Source organism: Anguilla rostrata, chromosome 14 (genome assembly GCF_018555375.3).
Source record: "Anguilla rostrata isolate EN2019 chromosome 14, ASM1855537v3, whole genome shotgun sequence".
Classification (NCBI taxonomy): Eukaryota; Metazoa; Chordata; class Actinopteri; order Anguilliformes; family Anguillidae; genus Anguilla; species Anguilla rostrata.
Genome location: NC_057946.1, coordinates 32,553,480 through 32,577,303, shown reverse-complemented (window position 1 = coordinate 32,577,303; position 23,824 = coordinate 32,553,480). Strand labels below are relative to the sequence as shown.

General features: G+C 45.8%; 1 protein-coding gene and 1 long non-coding RNA gene across 3 annotated transcripts in view; both read left to right on the top strand.

Moving 5' to 3' along the window:
• The window catches only part of LOC135239945 (aryl hydrocarbon receptor-like), a 55,549-nt gene extending 36,196 nt beyond the window's left edge, over window positions 1-19,353 (top strand). The window contains exons 4-12 of the mRNA XM_064308955.1: window positions 1,949-2,070; window positions 6,225-6,314; window positions 8,203-8,323; window positions 9,521-9,660; window positions 10,536-10,738; window positions 11,142-11,251; window positions 12,105-12,246; window positions 14,547-16,431; window positions 17,389-19,353. Coding sequence (XP_064165025.1) covers window positions 1,949-2,070; window positions 6,225-6,314; window positions 8,203-8,323; window positions 9,521-9,660; window positions 10,536-10,738; window positions 11,142-11,251; window positions 12,105-12,246; window positions 14,547-16,431; window positions 17,389-17,496 — 2,921 coding nt within the window. The 3' untranslated portion in view covers window positions 17,497-19,353. The remainder of the gene's footprint in view (window positions 1-1,948; window positions 2,071-6,224; window positions 6,315-8,202; window positions 8,324-9,520; window positions 9,661-10,535; window positions 10,739-11,141; window positions 11,252-12,104; window positions 12,247-14,546; window positions 16,432-17,388) is intronic.
• A 2,982-nt stretch (window positions 19,354-22,335) lies between these two features.
• The window catches only part of LOC135238817 (uncharacterized), a 51,152-nt gene continuing 49,663 nt past the window's right edge, over window positions 22,336-23,824 (top strand). Inside the window, exon 1 of one of the 2 annotated variants that reach the window (XR_010325214.1) lies at window positions 22,336-22,959. This is a non-coding gene — a long non-coding RNA (uncharacterized LOC135238817). The remainder of the gene's footprint in view (window positions 22,960-23,824) is intronic. The other variant, XR_010325213.1, reaches the window with a different exon arrangement.

Sequence of the window (23,824 nt, the reverse complement as noted above, 5' to 3'; positions counted from 1 at the left end):
ACAGGGCTTTGAAGTGATCTGTGTTTGCAGCACAGGGCTTTGATGTGATCTGTGTCTATAGCACAGACCAGTGATGCTGTCTGTTTGCTGCACAGACCAGTGAAGTCGTCTGTGTTTGTAGCACATGCTGGTGAGGTTGACTGTGCTTGTAGCACAGGCTGGTGAAGTGTTCTGTGTTTGTAGCACAGGCCGGTGAAGTCAACTGTGTTTGTAGCACAGGCCATTGAGGTCAACTGTGTTTGCAGATCCTGAGGTGCTCGCAAACCCCATCGACCGTCCCAGCCCACCCGCTCCAGCACCCCACGGCAGAATGATCCACACAGTGCATTGCACGTAAAAAGCCACTTTGGATTCCCGTCCACTCTTAAGGGTCTACATTTGCATTGCTATGGGCAGACCCTGGTAGAGAGTTGTCTTCCGGAACTCTCTGTGGAATTTCTTCTAGAGTGGATTTCCTCGTCGTATATTGACTGCGACCCTAACCCTGACCCCTTTAACTAAGTGTCAAAACAATCCTGGCTGTTTTATGGATAGTTTTTTCTTCAACAATTACCGGAAGTAAATGAGTTAGCAGGAGTACAGCAATGTCCATGTTACGTGAGTATAACGGCTTCCATGTTGGACAAGATATCTTTTCTCTCTTTCCTCTCTTCTCCCAAGAGCGTGATAAGACCTGTAACTATTTGAATGATCATATCTAGAGGCACTTTTCTGTGTGAAGGGTTTTATTTATTTTTTTACACTTCCACAGATTGTCTCAAAAAATGTATCTGTGCAGGAAGAGGATTCACGGCTTGAAGCCCAAAATGCTTCTTTTTTTTCTTGTTCCGCTTTTTTCTTCCTGTAATACTGAGGACTTGATAAATCCCCCTTAAGCATAAGACCGTGGGTTTTATGAGCTTATGGGAAAGGGAGCACCTCCCTGCCCAGGCCCATAGGTGGTGCTTGCGCGCAGGTGACGCTCAGGTAACATTTACCTGCACATGCTCTGCCTTTTTCCATCTTCTCAAACTGGATGGAGCCAAATGGGAAGGGGGGGGGGGGTCCTGTGAGATCAACCTGTTCAATCCAAATGTAATGCCCCCCCTGCCCCCCTTTAAAAGTAAAAGTGATTAATTGAGCATTTAGTTCAAATGAAAGGTGTTAATAATATAGCAGGTTGTGACTGTTTTTCCTCTGTGTGGAGGACTTCATTTTCTAAAAGTATACGTTTTAGGTAGCATACGCAAATCAACTCCTAACACAAAACTTTGGCCTTCTATTGATAGGTAGGTATGTGTTCAATAATAAAATCAAGTTCTGCTGATGATTACTGGTATTTTTCTTGGGTTTCTGAGATTACGCAGAAATGAGAGACAAAGCCTCAAACATCTGCTGTCAGAAGCATTTTCCTGTTGTGTCACAGAGTAACTTATGTTTGTCCATTAAAAAAAAATGTTTTGTCCTGATCCCAGGCTGAAAGGGTTTCCCCTCAGGAAAACATAAATAACTGTAAAAACAAAGATGAAGGGGGAGGATGATTGGCTTTAATTTTCCCCAGTAAGCCTTGAGCAGACTCTTGATTGAAGGCGGCTCAGGCTGTTTTTGAACGGAAAAGCCTGTGTGTTGGGTTTTGGCAGCAGTGCAGGGTAGCTGTGTTCGGGAGAAGTAAGCCTCTCGTCTGCACAGAAATGCTGAAATGCATGCTTCTCCCAGTGCAATGGACTGGTGCATGCCTGCTTCAGTGTAATGCACCAGTGCATGCCTCTCGTGACAGTTCCGTGTGGTTGGTTAGGGTCAACGTTGTCTGTCATGGTTGGGTCCTGTCTGTACATCGTGTCTGGTTGGGGTCCTGTCGTGCAGTCCAGTCGGGGTTCTGTTCTCGTCCGTCCTTGGTTGGGGTCCCTGTCTGTGACAGTCCCGGGTCGTTGGTTGGTCTCTGCTTATTGTTTCTCTTCTCTCATCACAGCTACGTTGCAGAAGAAGGACGCGAGCTGGCTGGCGGACAGAACGGCGGCCATCGGCGGGAATGGAAAGACGGCGTCTGCCATCGATGGTGTTGCCATCTCAGAGGGAGACCTCCTCCTGCAGGTGGGTACATGTTCAGCGCACATGCTCAGAACACAGAGAGATTTAAACCTCCCTTCTGCACATGCTCAGAACACAGAGAGTTAAACGTCCCTTCTACACATGCTCAGAACAGAGAGATTTAAACCTCCCTTCTGCACATGCTCAGAACAGAGAGAGTTAAACCTCCCTTCTGCACATGCTCAGAACAGAGAGAGTTAAACGTCCCTTCTACACATGCTCAGAACAGAGAGATTTAAACCTCCCTTCCGCATGCTAGAACAAGAAGGTTAACCTCCTTCTGCACATGCTCAGAACAGAGAGTTTAAACCTCCTTCTGCACATGCTCGAACAGAGAGATTTAAACCGCCTTCTGCACATGCTCAGAACAGAGAATTACTCTTTCTACACATGCTCAGAACAGAGAGGTTAAACCTCCCTTCTGCACATGCTCAGAACACAGAGAGAGTTTAAACCTCCCTTCTGCACATGCTCAGAACAGAGAGAGTTAAACGTCCCTTCTACACATGCTCAGAACACAGAGAGAGTTGAACCTTTCTTCAGAGAGAGTGAGGCTGCATCAGAAATCGCATACTACGTACTATGTACATGTAACCATTGGTTTTAACTACTTCCTGCTAAGCACAGTGAAAGGTAATACATTTAAATTGTTCAACTCTTTCACTGCTTTGGCTTGAAGGGGGCAGAGGTGAAAAGGTAAATTCAACACCAAAGTAATATTTCTTTACACAGTGTTGTGTATAGAACAGCTTACCCAGGTCATGTAGTAGAGGCAGAGACCTTCTTGATATTTACGTCCAGGATTGATGCAGTACTGGATACTCTCTAGTCTATAGGGTTTATGGTGTGAATACACGGCCTGTTCTCATCATTGTGTTTTCCTATGTTCTTATGCAGAATATACCTTCTCCATTGTTATAAAACACGCCATTCACACACAGGGTGTGAGCACCCTTTCTCACACCAGCGTCCAGACGGAATGCTTCGGCATTCCGAGGCGTCTGACGCTGATGAGGTTTTCCGCGGCGGACTGAAGGGGCTCTGTGTCCGGTCAGTTAGCGGTTATGGCGGAGAGAGATTACGGAGCGCACATCCTGCTTCGCTCGTCGCGTCTGACCTGAGGCCCGTCTCGCTGACGGAAGAGGGGGCCTCTTTGTGTCTCGCTGTAATAATTTGGTTACATTCCCGACTGTTTTAACAGGGAGCAGGAACACAGGCACGCACACGCACACACACACACAGGCACATGCACATGCACACACACACACACACACACACACACACATATACATACACACAGGCACACGCGCATGCACACACACACATACACATACACATACACACACACACACACACACAGGCACACGCACACACACACACACAGGCACACGCATGCGCACACACATGCACACAGGCACACGCACGCACACACACACACACACACACACAGACATACACACACACACAAATGTTCTCGTGTGCACTTGACCCTCTTTGGCTTTGGTTCAACACCACGAAACTACTCTGAAAGCAACATGTTCATTTTGGGTATCATGGACCTCTTATTCTGGCAAACGGCAGCGTCCCATACGGCTATAATTACATTTAATGCGGTGTAATGCAGGACAACTGCACAAACTAACCGGAGATTCAGAGCCAGAGATACCGGTTGCAGACAACGCCAGAAGCAGAGTGCACTTTGACAACCGTTACTGAAAGAAAACACCGTGAACAGAAAAGCTGATAAAATGTCCTGGCATCAAAAGCGTGTTGGAGTTCTGAAAGAAGTATGGAGATTGGCTGGCTGAGTTTTGGGGTGACATTGTGTACCCCACAGGAACAGAAGTCAGTTCCCCTATCTGGGAAACCAGAATATATCAGCAGGGGCAGGTACAAAAATGGAGGCGTCAGTGGTTCCGTTACTATGGTGAACACACTGACATGCTCTTTCATTATAAGTGGCTGTGAATACGAGCTTCCACAGACTGAATGCAACGTAGTGTAATATAAGGTATTATAGTGTAATGTAATGCTCCATGCTAATATTCATGAGTTGCATGGAGGAGGGGATGAGTTGTGGTTCATCTTTCCTCCCAAACTGGAGGGGACAAACCCAGCTGAGATATCAGTCACATCCCTCACATGCCTCATAGGTCCTTCACACTCAATCCCACTGGTTTGTAATCCCAGAGAATTAAAGCATTAAGATTAATTCTAGAAGCCCACAGAGGACACTGGTCCTGGAGAGCCACAGGATCTGCTGGGGTCCCCAGCCCTGGTCCTGGAGAACCACAGTCTGCTGGGGTCCCCAGCCCTGGTCCTGGAGGTCCGCTGGGTTTGCTAGGGTCCCCAACCGTAGTGGAGCTGCAGGAGCTGCAGGGTGGTTTTCCTTGTCACTCAACCCTTAATTTATCAGTTAAACCATTTCAGTAGAGTTACCTTAGTTCACCTGATTATCTTGGGTCCAAACTCATCGCTGATTTTCAGGTGAATGCAAAAACAAGCAGACCCTGCGGCTCTCCTGGGCCAGGGCTGTGGTTTGCCGAGCAAACAAAGCACATGCAAATGAGTTTATTAACTGCCACAGATTTAGTGTTAGTTTGGATACATGCATGGGAAACCAGTGGTTTCTTCCCCCCACAGACCACACTAGTTTACTCAAACAGCCGGAGAGTTATGAACGAACAAGAGAGCACTCAAATATCAAGCTTAATAGTGTGTGAGTTTGGTTTCCTTGGCCAAGCAGCTGTACACAAGCCTAAGATCACCATGCACAATGCCAAGTGTCAGCTGGAGGTGGTGTAAAGCACACCGCCATTGTACTCCGGAGCAGTGGAAATGTGTTCTTTGGAGTGATGAATCCTACTTCATTATCTGGCAGTCTGACTGACAAATCTGGGTTTGGCAGAAAGAGTAGTGCCAACTTTAAAGTTCGGTGGAGGAGGAATAATGGTCTGGGGGTGTTTTTCATGGTTTGTGCTAGGTCCCTTAGTTCCAATGAAGGGTCTAACTCTCTATGACTGCCCAAGGTTTTGGAATGAGATGTTCAACTAGTACATATGGGTATGATGTTCAGGTCTTCACATACTTTTGGAAATGTAGTGTATAAACCATTAGGGGGTCGCTGTGAGAGACACCAGTAAAGCTCTGGTCTTAAATACTCAACTGAATGCTGTCACTAATACTAAATACTAATTGACATCAAGTTTGTTTCAAGGTCCAATAAGTTTTGTAGTCTTAGTAACCAGCTGGTGATTTGTACAGAAAAGAGTCCTGAGTGGCCTTTAAGTGAGCTCTGGGGGTGAAATGAAATGGGTACCGATAACAACTTCAGTTAATGGCGGCTACCATTGCGCTAGAACACAGCAGCTGCCTCAGCTCTCAGGAAAAGAAAGAGAGGTTCCCGCCAAAATGGGTCTGCGTAGAAAGTCCCCGTGTTTTCACAACACAACCAGCCAAGCTGGTTGGGGTGCGTAATTCCGTATGTTGCAAAATCCAAACCTCGACAAAGAATGGGATTGTGCCAGATGTTCATTGATTGGTTGTTTTTCCCCAACTCTCGTGGAAAAAAGTAATTCAATTGAGCTCAAGAAATGGGTTTTGTTGTAGCTGCGGTGAAACATTCCGAGGAGTCTCGCTGTGTGCCCCTCTAACTCAAGGGGGGGTGGGTAGATTACTGAAAATATTTATCCTTTGATAGCGAGAGAAACACTGTGTTTTCAGTTGCACAGTCATAGCGTGTGGTGAGGCTGTTTAAAGACCCTGAGAAATGTTTTGCAAAGTATCCGCTTGTCCTTGGTGCAGCTGGGCTTTTCCATAGGTCTGTTTCCAGGGTGGTGAATGGCCAGATGATGTGGTTAGCTTGAAATGAACACAATCTACAAGTCTCATTGCATATTTCATTTGGGTGTTCTCTCTCTCTCTCTCTTGCTCTCTCTCCATTTTAAATCTAGAAACCAGAAAGCAAGGGTGAAACGCTGAAAATGAGGGAGGGCCTGTGTGTGCTGGTGTGAATGTGAGAGAGACTAGCTGCTAAAAAAGTAGCATTGCAGTTGTGAGATTACTGTGATAACAACCTTGTGGGGAGAGAGAGAGTGTGTAGGTAGGTCTGTTTGAGTGTGTGTGTATGTGTAACCAGCCTCTCTGTCTCTCTGCAGGCCCTGAATGGCTTTGTACTGGTGGTCACAGCTGAAGGCTACATTTTCTATGCCTCCCCTACTATACAGGACTACCTGGGCTTCCACCAGGTAAGTTTCTACCTGGCAACTGTCCAGTGCCTTCCTCAAAATGATCACATCTACCTGGCAACCCACCAGCGCCTTTCCCATGTCATCACATCTATCTGGCAACCCAGCAGTGCCTTTCCAAAAATCATCACATCACATCTACCTGGCAATCCACCAGCCCCTATCCGAAATCATCACATCACGTCTACCTGGCACCAGCCACTTTCAGAAACCAGAGAGGGAGGAGCTTATTCAGCTGAGGTGCAGAAGAAAGGGAGGGGCTTATTCAGCTAAAATACAGAGGAGAGGGCAGGGCTTATTAGGCTGAGGTGGAGAGAAGAGGGCGGGGCTTATTAGGCTGAGGCGGAGAGAAGGGGGCGGGGCTTATTAGTCTGAGGTGGAGAGAAGATGGAGGGGTTTATTAGGCTGAGGTGAAGAGAAGAGGGCGGGGCTTATTAGGCTGAGGTGGAGAGAAGATGGAGGGGTTTATTAGGCTGAGGTGGAGAGAAGAGGGAGGGGCTTATTAGGCTGAGGTGGAGAGAAGAGGGAGGGGCTGTGGTGCACAGAACTGAATGATTAATGAAAGGACGTTCCCCCACCCCACCCACCCAGGTAGTACAACCCATGTACTTCCTAACAAACAGATTGTAGATTACAAAAATGTTTAATTGTAAAGAAAACTGATGATAATATGTGATACAATGTGATCTCTGAAATATGAAGGTTTTATAGCTATTATCAGAATGTATAACCACTCATGAAAGATGTTTTATGGACATTTTGATATTTTTGAACATGTAAATCAACTCATGTGTCATAGAAAATGTAATTTCCCTGCATGCGGTGTGCTTGAAACGTGTATATATGAGAGGCTCTGAGAGCTGTTGTTTGCATCGGACGCCGGGGACGTCCAATGTAGTCCTGAGCTCCTCCGGGGCCTCTTTCCTGGGGCCTGTGGGGACTCGTTGGGCGAGATGGAGGCGGAGATGAAGAGGAGCCGTTATGTAAGGCCTCTCTCTGGGAAGCCATGTTTGATTTGGCCGCCACCACACGGGATGGAGGTCATTTTGGGCCGATGGCCAGGCGGATAAGAGCCCCCCGGTCCTTAGCTGAGAAATGCAAGTCGGGGGGGGGGTTTTGGGGGGGGGGCAGCTCTGTTGGGAAAATATTATTCCAATTCGTCACGCAACGTCTGTCTGGCGGGGTAAGCAAGAGTCGGCTTTCTTTGTGCAGAAAGGTTTTCGAGGCTCAGTGCCAGACCGAGCGTTTTATTTTCTCAAGCTGTTTTACAAGATCCACACGTGTATATAAAGATGGTCAGAGAGCATGGTTAAAGAAACAGATGACCATGTGTTGAAATATGAAATCAGCATGTTTATAAAATAATCATGTAATGTGTAATCCTCTGTGGACCTCCTGTAGAGACATTTCTAATGGTGGGCACAGAGCTCTGGGCAGTGCTAGCATAACGTTACTCTGACAGACAAATGCTCCTGCATAAGCACATAAGCTTACGCAGCGTGTGTGTGTGTGTGTGTGTGTATGTGCACAGGCAAGCATGCATGCGAGTGTGTGTGTACTTGTATGTGTGGGTGAGTGTGTGTCTGTGTGTGTGTGCGTGTACGTATGTGCATGCCTGCTAATGTGTGTGCGTTTGCGTGTGCATGTCAACCATGGGCCTTCAGCAGAGAAACACTTATCATAGTTGCAGAGCTGGTCAGTGAGTGAAAGGTGTTGAGTTAAAGCTGGGTGCCAGTGTTGTGGTGGTCACCGTGCTTAAGAATGTCAGAATCACTGTACTGGAACCCCAAAGTTTATGTACCCTCTCCCGCATCCCCACGCACCTCACCCCCACCCACCCTCCTCCTGTTCCTAACCCCTGTTCCCCTTCCTTCCCCCCTCCCTGCAGTCGGACGTGGTCCACCAGAGCGTGTTCGAGATGATCCACGCGGACGACCGGGCCATGTTTCGCCGCCAGCTGCACTTCGCACTCAACCCCAACCAGGGGGACCCCGAGCAGGGCAGCAGCGGTGGGTGGCCTGCCCTAAATGATGTGGGGGGATGGGGGGGAGGGTACATTTTGGGTAATTCTCATTTCAGCGAACTCAATTTAGGAATTTTTAAAAAAATGTTATACGGGGATTTTTTTTCAATTGTATGAATTGAATTTCAGTTGAATTGGAATGTGATCAATTCCCATCATGCCAGTGGAGATCCCTGCAGTGCCGTGGTAACCAACCCTGTTTCTGGAGATCTACTGTCCTGTAGGTTTTCACTCCAACCCTAACAAAGCACTCCTCATTCAACTGCTAGAGTTGTGCCAAATTAGAGTTGAAATAAAAACCTACAGAATTGTAGAGCTCCAGGAACCTGCAGACTGTGTCAGTGCTGACTGTGGCCTGTAGCCTGTGTCAGTGCTGACTGTGACCTGCTGCCTGTGCCAGTGCTGACTGTGACCTTCAGCCCTGCAGATACACAGTTGGCTGTAGTGTCACCCAGGGGTGCGAGGGTTACAGTCAGCCAGGATTGCAGCATATCAGCTCACTAGCGACCCCTGCTGTTCAATTGGGTACCCACAAGTCCACCTGCTGAGCTGCATATGAGGAGTCTTCCTCTGTGTCATGTCGAGCCTGACGTGCAAACTGCAGTGTGATAAGAAACGATGGCCGACATTGTGTTCCTCAGAGGAGACCACATGCTTATCTGGAGTGGGGGTTGCAGCAGTGGCGCCGGTGATAAATATACTTGCATGTTCCTAAATGGGAGGAAAAAAGGGGGGGGGGGATTATATGTATTATGTATTTTTTTTTAAACAGCCAGAGTGTAGAACCCTGGTGGGATATTGATGTCACATCTGTGTTTGGTCAGTGAAGTCCCTGGGATGTTTGGGGGTGGGGGCAGTTGATGTAGCGTCTAGTGCTGCTGTTGGGGGTGGGTGGGGGGCAGGTGATGTAGCGTCTGGTGCTGCTGTTAGCCAGGCTTACCTCAGACTGTTCTGTATCAGACGGGCTGGACCAGCTCCAGTCTGTAAATTCCTGACTCATACTGTGTGTACTCAGCGCACCCCTATGAAAGAGCAGGCCGTGCTGGCCAAGGTGTGAAATCCAGTGTACAGCATGTGATACATTTTGACATGTGTTGAATTATATCTCGTAATGTGCAGATTTACAAGATTATTGTCCGTTAGCCGTCTGAATATGTGCTCTATGCTCTGCTGTGTTATGCAGGCATGCAGAACAGCACCCAGATTTCCAATAACGTCGTGGCCTACGACCCCCAGCTCGTCCCCCCAGAAAACTCCTCCTTCCTGGAGAGGAGCTTCTGTTGTCGCTTCCGATGTCTTCTTGACAGCTCCTCTGGCTTCCTGGTAGGCCCCCATGTAGTCCACTTCCTCTTAGCTTCCTGGTAGGCCCCCGTGTAGTCCACTTCCTCTTAGCTTCCTGGTAGGCCCCCGTGTAGTCCACTTCCTCGTAGCTTCCTGGTAGGCTCCTGTGTAGTCCACTTCCTCTTAGCTTCCTGGTAGGCTCCTGTGTAGTCCACTTCCTCTTAGCTTCCTGGTAGGCTCCTGTGTAGTCCACTTCCTCTTAGCTTCCTGGTAGGCTCCTGTGTAGTCCACTTCCTCTTAGCCTCCTGGTAGGCTCCTGTGTTGTCCACTTCCTCTTAGCTCCCTGGTAGGTCCCTGTGTAGTCCACTTCATCTTAGCTTCCTGGTAGGCCCCCGTGTAGTCCACTTCCTCTTAGCTTCCTGGTAGGCTCCTGTGTAGTCCACTTCCTCTTAGCTTCCTGGTAGGCTCCTGTGTAGTCCACTTCCTCTTAGCTCCCTGGTAGGTCCCTGTGTAGTCCACGTCATCTTAGCCACAAGATCCTGGATAAAATCCAACCAGCACATGCCGTCATAAAATCAGTGGTATCGATTTACAAAAACTAATTTCCACAAAAAGAAAAAAAGTTACTATCCTTGGTTAGTGGTCCTATTCTGTTATTTGAAATCTACTCTGCACAGGAATTATATATTGTAATGCTCTTTAAATTTTGCTATAGATAATTATATCAAACATAATTAATTTATTATTATTATTATCATTAGTAGTAGTAGTGGTAGCAATTGTAGTAATTATAATTGCATAGTAGTAGTTATTGTAGTAACTGTAATTGTGTGGTTGTAGTTATTAGTAGTAGTAGTTGTAATTGTAATTGTGTTAGGAACTGATTTGAATGACCTCCTGCTCCCCCCTGCTTTCAGGCACTGAACTTCCAGGGGCGTCTGAAGTACCTCCATGGGCAGAACCAGGTGTCGGAGGATGGCACGGTTGCCCACTCCATGCTGGCCCTGTTCGCCATCGCCACGCCCCTGCAGCCCCCCTCCATCCTGGAGATCCGGACCAAGACGCTCATCTTTCAGACCAAACACAAGCTGGACTTCTGTCCAATGGGTATCGACACCAGGTACTGAGAATACAGCATAAATAAACACAATACCATCTTGAATCAGCTTTGTGTCCCCATAAAGAGTGCAGAAAAAACACAAGTCCCCTTTTCTTGTGCCTCTGTGACTCTTCTTAGATTAGCTCTGTGTGTTGCTGTAATTTTTTATTGTATTTGAACTGTTGTCTGATATGTTGCATGCTTTCTTGATAAATCTCTCTTGAAAGAAAACGGTTATTAATCTTAAGAGACCTAGTTGAATAAGTTAGTAAGTAAATAAGTAAGTTAGTAAGTGAATAAGTAAGTTAGTAAGTAAATAAGTAACTTAGTAAGTAAATAAGTAACTTGGTAAGTAAATAAGTTAGTATGTGAATATGCGTGCGCCAGTTTCCTGATTATGTTTTTCCTCCATTTCTCCACACAGAGGAAAGGTGGTTCTGGGATACTCTGAAATGGAGCTCTGCATGAAGGGATCGGGATACCAGTTCATCCACGCTGCCGACATGATGTACTGCGCAGACAACCACATGAGGAGTAAGAAGCCTGGAGGCCCGAGTCCCGCTCTGTCCTCTGCTCGACACTCGCAACTCACCTGCGCAAAACGCGTCAGCAAACCCATCAAACTGGGTTCAATGGCTCCACCTGTGCCAGGCTTATCATACTACCCTCAAACCCAATCGCCACTTTCAGAGGCAGTATGCAGATTTTCCCCCTACTGGTGACAGGTGTGAATTGCATTCTAATGAAAATCAGAAATGCAACTGACATCACTGGCTTATTGTGTATAATATCAGCTGCTTTGCCATTCGAAAATATGGTAAAATTTTGAGGTAACATCTCGTCCTCTGTTAGTTACAGATGCATCATGGTCATTTAGGTACATTTTATTGAAATACTGCAGTACTGTATCCTCAGTCTCCCTCTTGCACTTAGTGACATTTACCATTATGCTGAGGTTGAGGTTGTGTATTGGCTATGGCCACCATTATCAGGCATGACTGATAATTAGCATCGTCGGTTATTTTCCCAACATTTTATGTTTGCTTTTGGAAGTTGCTTTGGATAAGAATGTCAGCTAAATACTTAAATGACAAAGTGTTCAGGTACCCTGTTAATCAGCTCCATCACCTGAAGCCTGAAGGTTGCTTCCCAGCTAACAATTCTCTCAGAACTTTCCTGGAACTTTCAGAAAGTAAGGGTATCCAGTAACAATTTCCCAGGAGCTTGGAGGGTCTCTTGGATGTTGTCTTTTAGTCACAGTGCCAGAAAGGCCTTAGAACTAGTTTTTTTCTTCTTCGTGTGAACAGAGAATTTAAGGCTTGCAGTGAAAGCACTCAGAGCTCTGTGTGTGTGATTACCAGTGTGTTTTTGCGCCTCTGCTCCTCAGTGATAAAAACGGGAGAAAGCGGCATGACCGTCTTCAGGCTCCTGGCGAAGTCGGGCGTCTGGGTGTGGGTCCAGGCCAATGCCAGGCTGGTGTTCAAAGGCGGAAGGCCTGACTTCATCATCGCTCGCCAGAGACCCCTGACGTGAGTGAAACTCGCGCGTACTACCCAAGCGGCCAAAACCAAACTTCGTTGTTGAAGCTTATTTCCTGGTGTTGTAGTTCCTGGTTGCTCACTAGCGCCACTACGGATGGCTCCAGTATAGGTGTTTCATATCCGGTTTCATATCCGGTTTCCATGTAAGTCTACGGTACAAATGCGATCAAAATACAAAGTCAATAATTGTTTCTCACAAGAACAAATAGTCATAATAGGTGTATTTTATTCGTCTTATGACTGTCCATGGGTCGATTTCATGATTTATTGCGTCATTTGGGCACAGTGCCAATATTTGTTCTGGACCAATGAGGTACAGCTTGCGTCACTTCCGGATTACTGCGGAGGACTGAGCTACAGTAGGGGCTACAATCTGTGGTCACTGGGGTGGGAGGTGGCGTCTCTTGGCTTGACATTGCGGCTCCGACCACGGTCCACCTGTGCGAAGTCAGAAAATGCAGGCATCCCATTTTGTAGTGGTTTAATTATAGCGTGTGCTATTTACAGCTGCACTAGACGACCATAAAATAATCCTCCTCTGAAGTTTTTCGGTAGCCGAGTCATTTTGACTATTTCCTTTAGCCCACTTAACCAAATAATTAGTTGGCAGAAAGCATAATCAGCTAACGCTTATTTGCTATATGTGGTAGTCCAGTAGCCTATGCTAAAACAGTTCGCAACTTCGGCTACCAAGCCATTTGACTAGCTAGCTAACCCTAACCGGCAAATATTCCATCTGTCAGTCGTGTACATTCCGTAAATGTCTACCTGGGCTATGCTACACGAATGTGACAAAGCTAGAAGCTAGCAAGAAAATAATAATAATTAGAAATTCAATGTACATTATTTTTGTCTTTATGCAACAGGTGGAAAACTTGCTCTTCAAAGTGCGTTGTCATATTTACACGCCTGTAGATCAGTTATTAAAATACTTGGTAGATTTTTTAATCACCGCTGACAGTGTTAATTTTTATTCGGTAAAAAGTGATTTGCGAACGATCGGTCAGCTAGCGTCACCCAGCAAGTAAACGCCACAAACGGCGATGGAGTAGTAGAAGTTAATGGATCATTAACTGACTGTGGCGAAAACCTACGACGATAACTTGCTTGGTTAACAGCAGGTCTACCAGACAGTTATATGAAAATTAGCCTAGTCAAATCACCAGTAGTCTACACATCTCTGATTGACTGACCATCAGTGCAGTCGATGTTCTTCCCCTGTAGTTCATATTGCTAATGCGTGAGCTAACCACAGATAGCTTACCTAGCTCACTGACAAGCTGATATGCTAGCTAAGCATATTCGTTTTGCCGAGAAACATAAATTGAAGATAACTGAACATAATTGTATTATTAATGTCATACATATAACGTGATTACATGACACAGTACAGTCACGGGTGGAAATTAAACTCCGTAAACATTTGATCATATATTTTAAAACATAACGGCAGACAGTCAGCTAGCCTCAAGTTCTTTCTGTAATCGTTCGTTCAGGTTGATGGGCTTTTCCGCACCGGACTGTCAATCACATTGTAAAAATCACAAGACCGCTTAACTCTATGGTTTTGGCTCCAAATCGAGAACATGGCCGCGCCCGCCATTGAGCTTCAAAACGTGTTTTACAGACCCACGGAGAGGCAATGGGTGACGTCACAGTAGCTTTGTCCATATTTTTTACAGTCTCTGGTACTACCTGTCAAAATCTTTTAACTCGCAATGTTAACCTTGTCCACTCTACAAAAACAGAGAGAGGGATGCTTTATAGTGTTCATTTTAACTGTAAAGCTGGGGAAGGGGTGCACAGATTCTGTCCAGGAGGGATGGGGAGTGTGTGCTGATTTTCATTCTCAACAGTTTAACCTGGCAGAGTTTACTGAATGGCTGCACACACCAACGCCCATTCATGCCGTTATCAGATCACAGGGTAAGATGATTCCACCTAGGGCATGTTCCATCCGCAGCTGTGGCTCACAATAAAAAACGTGAGGACTTTATGTATGAGGTCATTAAATAATCGATTGCAGATGCAGACCTCCGGGTGTTTGGTCTGAGGAGCTGACCTGTATGAACAGTGCAGAGCATTTTGAGAAGGACCTATAGACCTCTTAGTGAAATGAAATTTTATTGCTTTATCTTCGGAGCAGTTTCTACTGAAAGATCTACTCTTCTGTCTCGTTGCGCTTTCCTGGTCCACGGTAGTCATGGCAACTCAGGGGCAGAGTCAATTGGAACTCAGTTGCTGGGTGACTTCCGGTGGTGACCTTTTGACCTTCTGTTTCCACCCAGGAACGAAGAAGGAGAGGAGAACTTTCGCAAAAGGAGGCTGCAGCTCCCCTTCAACTGCTCCTCTGGAGAAGCGCTCCTCTACGACACCGGCCCCAGCCTGGACATGGTGGAGGGGAACACGCCCAAAACCAGGAGCACATCCGAGGTGCAGGACCTGGACCCCAAGTCTCTCCTGGGGTCCATGCTCAACCAGGACCAGTCGGTGTATATCCAGCCCCCCACCCCGGACCCTCAGCTCACCCTGGACAAAGCTTTCATGGACAGCCACGCGCTGCTCAGCGTCCCAGGGGATGCCTGGCAGCAGGAGGTGTCCCCGCCCAGCACCGACCTCAAGCAGGACCCCACGGTGGCAGGCATCATGGACTCCCTGGAGCAGATCATGAGTGACGGCAACCTGGGCGCGGCCCTGGAGGACCTGGACGTGAAGGACAGTGAGCTGAAGGAGTGGGAGCACACCCTGCTGAAGATGAACATGAGCAACGACGTCTCCCTGGAGCTCAACGGCATCCTAGCCAACGACATCTTCTCCTACGTGGAGGATGCCCTCTTCAAGGAGAACGCCATGGGCCAACGCCGCAGTGACGGGTCGAGGGAGCTCGGTGTCCCATCGAGCTGCTTTGCCGACGCCCTCCTCGGCGAGCAGAGCGCTTTCACAGAGACGTCACGGGGTCTGTCTGGAGCGGGGTTGCAGGATTCCGGGTTGCCTGGCAACCACCAGAACGCGCCACTCCCTGCTGTGCTGAGGCAGGCACAGGCTGTCCCCCAGGTGGACTTTGTCGGAATTGGAGAGCAAAGCATTGTGGGAGCAGGGAGTGGGGTCGGAGGCATGCAGGAGGTCATGTGCCCTGACTCTCTGGTCTCCATGAGACTGAATGGGCCTACTGTGTCACAGAATGATGGTATGTTGTCTCTGAGACAGCCAGAGTTCGGTGCCCAGACTGGCCTGAGTCTTAACAACATGATGCCCTATAGCTCTGCCCTGGCCACGCCCTGCTCTCAAACGCAGGTGAACCAGGTGAGGCAGGGCCTGCCGACTATGTCCAGCTTTGGGTCCTGCCCGCAGAAAATGCGGTCGCCTCCCTCAAGCACCGTCGGCCCGGTCCACCCAGAATCTCTGGTTCTGTCCCTCCCAAACCAGCGGCAGCAGGTCGGAATTGCGGGAAAGCATTTCGAGTACCAGAAACGACAGACTTTCATAGGCCAGTCCATCCAAACAGCTTTGGAAGAACAGCGAGGCCAGTGGACCCCTTGCATCCCCAACACTAATTTTGAAGACAACCTGCAGGACGTCTGCGCCCAAAATTTGCCCCCTCAGCAAAGTGTCTCGAACCCTTCGTCGGCACAACACCTTCAGGGCTGTTTCTCAGTCCAGACGCAGAGTTTACCTCCTCAGCATCTGCACCCGTGGCAACAGCAGCAAAACGTTTCCTTGGCGACGTGCAACAGACAGCAGTACCCCTTGACTCACCCGCCCATCCCCTCCCGCCAGGAGCGCCACAGGGACTCCTCTTCAGGCCCTGTGCCCCATGTTTCGCAGAACTGCAGGATAGTCTATGGCTTTGGGACGCAGAATGCCACGCCTGCCTCTTCATCGATCACGAACAGCTGCATGTTCGATGGCGGCCTGTCGTCCGCTGGCAACGGGGTGTGCTTCAGCAATGTGGAGCGGGGGGCGTCCGTGCCTCCCTACCAGAAGCTGAACCCATCAAACAGCCAGAGCTCCCCACAGGCCAGCTGCTGCTTCCAGAATCTTCCGGGGAAGTTGGTCCTGGGCCCGTCCAGCAGCAGCCAGGGGAACGGCCTGCCTTGCCCCATGGCGCCTGGCTTCTCCACAGGGGACACGATGGCCCAGCACCAGTTTCTCAACTGCAATGGGCAGACACAGGTAGCCAGTTGTTCCTTCCGGAAGGAGCTCGCCGTTCCAACAAAAGCTCAGTCACATGTTTTAACAATGTTGTGTGCTTATAAGGTCAGTTTACTAGGCTTTCCCGCTGCTGAAAACTGAGCTGGTCTCAGTTCCCTTTCACTTCGGTTACATTCATGAATGACAATCTCAATAGTAAACAATATTGTGGCCATTGCTCAGTGTGTGAGTTTGAATTTTTTGACTGAACTGAAATAGAATTGGCCCCAGGCATGTTCCAGTTCGAGTGCAGAAGAGTGAGTGTTTAGAGAGACAGCTGCTGCCTCTGTAGTCCATACTGTTCCACGGCTGAACTCTACATTTCAAGAGTTCACGTATCGCTGGTAGAGAGAGATCAGACGGACCATTATTGTTTAAGACAGATACAACCACTTAGAGCAAAGCCTGATCATTTTCTGCTTTCATATGCTATAATGCACGGCTTATATCTAGTTTTATATTTTAAATTACATACAATTTGTCAAGTTTTATAGACCGAGTTTGTGAAAATTTAATTTCAATTGAGTGACAAACCAGAATTATCCGAAAAGAAGTATTTGTTCATTACCGCGTTGGAATTTATTCCAGAAAATTTGTTTTGGTGAACATGAATTGACCCATCAAAACATTAGAGTTACAGCTCTTTGTTGTGTATACAGTGCCTGAAATGATTAAGTAGTAGTAAGATGAGTGTCCCCATACAAAAAATGAAAAATAAAATAACCAACCCCACCCCCCAAATGCATTCTGCATTTGGTGTTTTTCAGACACATATGAGATTCTATGACTGCTGAATATCTGTAGATAAGGCCATGGCCACTCTGTACTGTTTTCTCTTACAGTATGTTATTCTTCTGGGTTAGAGTGCAGGCCACAGAGCCTATTTCCGAATAACATTTTCACCCCTCGGTAAGCTAACATTTAGCTCTCTTTCCGCAGGTACCCGGCCGTCCATTAGAAGACAATGAGTCTTTCGCCTTCCCGCCACTTTCCAACGGAACAGCATATTTTTCTGAGAACAGTCAGACCAACTGTTGTGACTTCTAGAGGGCGGAGGCACGTCCTCACCTCCAGCGGTGTCAAAGGTCAGAGGTCAAAGGCAAGCGCTAGCTGAGAAAGGGACAGAGACAGCCTGTGTGTCGCGGGGCCACCGCAGCGCTTCTTGTGGCTGTTTCCTGTGCCCCGCCCCCCACCCCCTGTCCCCCCATCTACCCCGCGTCCCCTTGGAGATGCGGAAGCCCTATCGTAGCTTCTGCCACTTCTCACGGCTTCTCGGCTCGTAAAAGTACACAAGACTTCAGGCTCCGCCCCCGGACTGCGGGAGCCGCCGCGGGGGTCAGTCACCCGAGCCGCCACTTCGCACGCCATTCGCCCGTTCATCACGGTGGGAAGGAACGTGCCAGGAAGTCCTGATGGATATCTATTTATTTGTTTCTGTTCTTTCTCACTTTTTTCTCCATTATCTTTGCTTTTAATTTTTATGTTCCATGGGAGAAAGAAGCAGGAGTCCAGGAGAATGGAAAATTGATTGCTTAAGAGCTAAAAAAGCGCAAGTCCTTCGGCAGAGACTGCAGGAATGAAGTAGCCAATCAAAAGGGGGTCTGTGGTTATCATGTGAAATTCCTGGAAGTTGATTCAAGCGGTGAATAAGATGATTGATCACTGGTCAGAATACTCCTAACCTCCAGGTGGAGAAGATACCATCTCTTAACTGGATTTAAGACTCGCTCATCTCCATGTGAACCCATGGGTGATTGCTGAGATGTTGTACCAGGGAAAAAAAAAAGATTCTGGTGGGATTTTTTTGATATTGTAAACTATAAAATAGTTTAACATAAAATATGAAATTGTAAGGAAAAAGGATATGTGGTGTGGAAATATAAAAATCAAAATGTGTGTGTGAGTGCGTATGTGTGTGCGTGTGCGTGCCTGCATGCATGCATGCGTCTGTTTGTGTGTGTGTGTCCCTGAACTTTCTACTGCAATCTACTTGAATGTGATATGTTCAGGTAATTACCAGGACTGTACTGTTCTTTGACCTCACAGATTTAAAACAGAGTAAATGATAACAAGCTCACAGTCTGTTAATGTGTGTTGCAGCAGTAACCCTGATAATTCTCTTGCTATACAATAGTTTCAAATAAACCTACACCTTTTATATTTTTATATATATCACAAAAATTACTGAATTGTTGAGCCATCCTGTTTTTATCTTATTTTTGTGTGTGTGCTTATTTTGTGTTCATATAGCATATTAGTATTTTCTTGTCCGTCTTTTGGAATGGAATATGTAAGTAGCATAGGTTTTGTCCAATAACACGTGATGTCCCTGTACTGCTTGTACATTTTTAAATTGTTTCATTCCTGCACCACATGTAGCAGTATATGTATGGTTGTCGAGTAAGATTTTGGACAGTGCTGTCCAGAAATCTGGAGAACAGTGTTCAAATCAAAACAAAGGCAAAGTGGTTTTGTGACTTAGGCCTTGTCATTCAGTGTGACTACAGCCTCTATCCATTCTGAATATACTTTGTCCATAACTTTAAATAAGAATTTGCTTTATTATTATTATTATTATTATTATTCCTTTTGCACATTTTTTCTAGTTTCAGCAACTGTTGTGACCATAATCCTGGATGAATAGCACTTAAAAGCACTCCATTTTCTTATTGACTTTTAAGGACAAAGTTTATCAAAGACAGATTGAGGCCTATTTTGGGCAGAGATGGTGAATCTTTCATGAAGAGCATGTTTAGTTTGCCAAATAAATATAGCTGATCTGGTTAACTTGTCAAGAAAAATAATTGTACAAAATTCAGAGGCTACTGTGGACAGTAATGTTGATATATACCTAATATATATTTTTGCGTTTATGCCCATGAAATAAAACCCATTTTGTATGCATTTCTTTGTTCACTGAAACATGACTGACTGTTATTTTACAATTCACAATATGATGTGGTGTTTTAAATACTGTAGGCCATTAAAAATGTAATGATTTTATAAGTATGTTTATCATGTCATTCATAGAGTATTCATTTATATTCATATAGACTAAAGAAATGACAGACTATCACACAACAGTCCTCATTGCAAATGCCTTGACCTCAGTCTCCAGTAAGAAAATGTTTTTTCTTCATTTTTTATTCTACTAGCAATTTTACATTCATGTTTTTACACAGCCTACTAACGCACAAACATGACAAATTATAACCACAGCATTTTTGTTGTCATACCTTCAAATATAAATTTGAGACCCCACAAAGGTTGGCTATGGCAGACTAGCGACTGAATTTTACTGTATTCAAATCGGCCTTCTGCATCTATTTTTATTTATTTTTTTCTTGTGGAAGATGTTTGATAGATGGTTGTAGCCAGAGCCAGGCGGCCCTATACGCTCACTACGCAAGTTGCCCCGCAAATTACGCAAGGGCCCCGCATCCCCCTCGTGTCAAAGCGGGTATCAATGTTTACAACTTAGATGAGAGGATGACGCGAAACTATCCTTCTGGACACGGAGAGAAAGAAAAAACCATGAGTGAATTGCAGGAACAGAAATCAGGTAAACTTGCGTTCTCCTCTCCAAGTTTGATGTCAGCAAATAACAGTAATGTTAAGTTGATGTGCTAGCTTGCAGTGCATCTCTGTCTTTCTTGCTAACCTATAGCTGGGCAGTGCATCTGGTCTGTCTGTCTTGCCACTTCCAGGGCCGTGTTCTGTGACTTTGTGCCTGACAAGTGAGTGAAATACGCAAGGAATAAACCACGACGGGCTGTCCCGTATTTTACCGTTAAGAAAAAAAACCTTGATGGTAGTTTCTGGACCGTTCTTATGGAAAAACTCTGGTTGTTAATTCTATGAAAACAACAATTCCATCGGGAAATAGTTCCTTCTCGTTTCATACCATACAATTAGCTTTTTGTAATTTTGCATTACATTTAGGAAAACTGCATGAAACCATAACTCAATCAAATGAATCTCCCCCGTCTTGCTTTTGTTTTAAAATGTTGCGGTCTCGCAGCGTAGACATAGCGTTTCTCCAAGACCCTCTGAACCCAGGTTTGAATGCCAGCTATCTTAGATTCTGTCATGGTATGGGTAGGGGGGACCTAAACACAGATAGAAAACACTCAAAGGGAAAACAAAGATTTTACTAACAAAAAGGCAAACGGGGAACAGACAAGGCCACGATGGGCAAAACCACACAAAAAATATCTAAATAAAACAGAAAACAAGAGGAACTCACAAACACAGGCAGGGCAGAACACAGGCAGGCAGAGCACAAGGGCAGGTCAAACAAAACACAGGTAGGTACATACGGTCTGAAACAAACAGAAGTCGGGAACAAACACAAGGAACCAGCACCTGAGTCAAGGGGACAAAGAACTTAAATAGACAGGGGGTAACAAGACACAGGTGAACTCAAAAAACAATCAAACCAGAAGGAGGGGATAACAAGACACAGGTGGGAACAATGATGGAATAACGAGACAATTGAAAACAATCATACAATTAACGGGGGGAGCAGGACACAAAACAGAAGTGCCGCCATCTGGCGGCCCAACAAGGGAAACACAGACAGGAAAACACAGAACCATGACAGGTTCACCTTCATTTGTCAGTGTTGTCACCTAGCCTATATTAAAATTCTGGGTTTTAGGTCAGAATGGTCTCACGGCATGATTGTTATCCCGGCTAGGTAGCTAGCTAGCGAACTATTAATTGTATTCAAAGTAGCGGTTAATATTTAATGCAAAGATACGGATGAAAATGCGTCCCGTAGCCATGACTTAAATACGGAATGCCTATTCTACTGTCAAAATAAAGGACGATTGTGTATTTTGCGGTATGGTTAGCATTCCTAAATGAAGCCAGTAACTGGCCTACAACCGTGATTCAACATTGCCATCAATCGCGAAATTGGACATTGAAAAGGGAGGGTAACAAAAGGTGTCCCTTTATAATGACTTAATTACGGCTTGAAGTAATGGTAAATGGACTGCATTTATATAGCGCTTTTATCCAAAGCGCTTTACAATTGATGCCTCTCATTCACCAGAGCAGTTGGGGGTTAGGTGTCTTGCTCAAGGACACTTCGACATGCCCAGGGCGGGGTTTGAACCGGCAACCCTCCGACTGCCAGACAATCGGTCTTACCTCCTGAGCTATGTCGCCCCAGAAGTGAGCTGTTGCTTTTATAAAACGGTCACCAAGTATGGAAATATGAAAGTAATAGACACACTCCAATTTAGATTTATTAAAACGTTTTTTTTCCTCAGACGCAGAGTGATACTGAATTGTGCAAAGGAATTAGACGTCATACGTGGTATGGTTAATATACCACGGCTATGAACCAATCAGATTGCTTGAATTGAGCTACCCGTTTTATAATGCTTAATTATTACGTCTGATAAACGCCAACGGGCAACTGTGTTTATAAATTGCAGCTCAGAAAAGATCGTGAACATGCGTTCATATACGCATGCACGAAATTAAACTTGCGCTTTCCAGCAGCAACCTCTGTGGGGTTCAGTCCAGACAATATATGGGCGTGATAGCACTCCTCATAGGCGCACATAATTTTAAAACAAGACAGTGATTATCTAGTCTCTCAGTCAAGGTTCAGTTCACAACTCTGGACTAATGGAAGATGGAAAGCAATGGATTGACATTGACTACTGATTAAATAGTCTTATTCTTAGACTGACAGATAGAGCAAACTGTTTTAAAGGAGGGAGGACTGTAGTGGGAGCACTGGGGTGTCAGGTGGGACTGTGTGGCAATGTAAAATTGTTTACATGGCTCACGGGTCAGGTAGGAGGGCCCCTTAGCAGAATTTTGCTTAGGGCCCCGGGGAGGTCAGGACCGGCTCTGGTTGTAGCTAAATGTAAACGCCACAATTCTTATAAATGTGCCATGAGCATTAGGCCGAAGCAACTTACAACTGACTGGTCGTTGGGAAGTGCGGAGATATTCAATGAGGGCCGGTCGGGTTTTCATTAATTTTTTTCGCAGCGGTGGGCCAACATTAAATTAAATCCATTTTATGATGCGTCTCTTACTCTTGCACGCACGCACACGCAAGGTATGACTCCTCCCCTCCCTAATAAAACTTGTCCGGTTTTGTCTCTGAACGTGATTTATTTATCACAAACTCGATCACCGTGGTTTCGTTTCAACGTGCATCACGCTGGAGTCTTTTTATTTCAATTATTCCATTCCATTGATTGGGAGATCAGCTGGTCGACGTGCTGCAGCCGCATGCCCTGACTGGTTTATTATTTCGGTGTGTTGATTCGGACAAATATTGGGTCTGCACCTGCCTACTTTTCGTGTCTAAAAACTTTCATTTAGATAAGCTACCTAAGCAGTACTTTCATATTATCAGATTGCCTCTTGTACTGAAAACCTAGGCTGAATTTGCAGAATTTTAAAATGGCATCAAGTTTAACTGAAATCGCTGATTGGTATGCCAGCTGAAGCTCCCGCAGACCCGGACATTATTCACAGGTATGGCTGCACCGTCCACTGATTCTAGAAATAACAGTTATGAGGGTATTTTACCGGACACGCAGAAAATCAGGAGAGATCGGCGAGAAAGCGCTGGGGTTCCTACTTCATTCGAAAGTGAATATTTCGTTTATCTTTAGGCTACCTCTTAAAGGTCCTGTGGGTAGAGTGAAAAGTGCTTCATGATCAAGTGGCCTAATGGCACCCAAATTATGCCTATATCAGCCAGTTAAGTCTCAAATTATAGGTAGACTGTCGGGCCGTCATCTCTTTTTTTAGATAACTGCGGTCCTCTCAGGCCTAATATCACAACCCTTTCAGTGAAAGAACTATCTTGCTGTTCAAAAAAACACAAAGAAACTAAATGGATACTGCATTGTAATTAATATAGATTTAACCTCAAACACAAACTACAATTTATTTACCTTCCCTGTGCATTTCTTAATGCTTTTTTTTTGTCTTATGTAAATGCACTCAGAGTTGATTTTAAGTTTTCCACCCGCCACTTAAATGTGTCAGCACTTCTTAACAAAAACCATAGACTTATAAACAGAAGTGTGTGGTACGGATCTTATGCCTTTTGTTTTGCTTTGTAGCGTGTATTAATGATGATGCATTTATTTTCCTTTACATTGGTATATTTTCTCTCTTTATTATTAAAGCAGTTTTTAATGCTGTGCGTCTGATAAGTTTTTCTTACTCTTAAACCGTTTGCCAGCTTGCTAGGTTTTAGGAATTCTTTTTTTTTTTTTTTTTGGTCAAGCCTGTCTCCCTCATTACCAAAAACAGGCGCTTTAATAGCTTTTAGCTGTGTTTTAGTTTGTGTTTTCGGTTAGCTTTTTTTGGAGGTAGGCTAATCGTCACC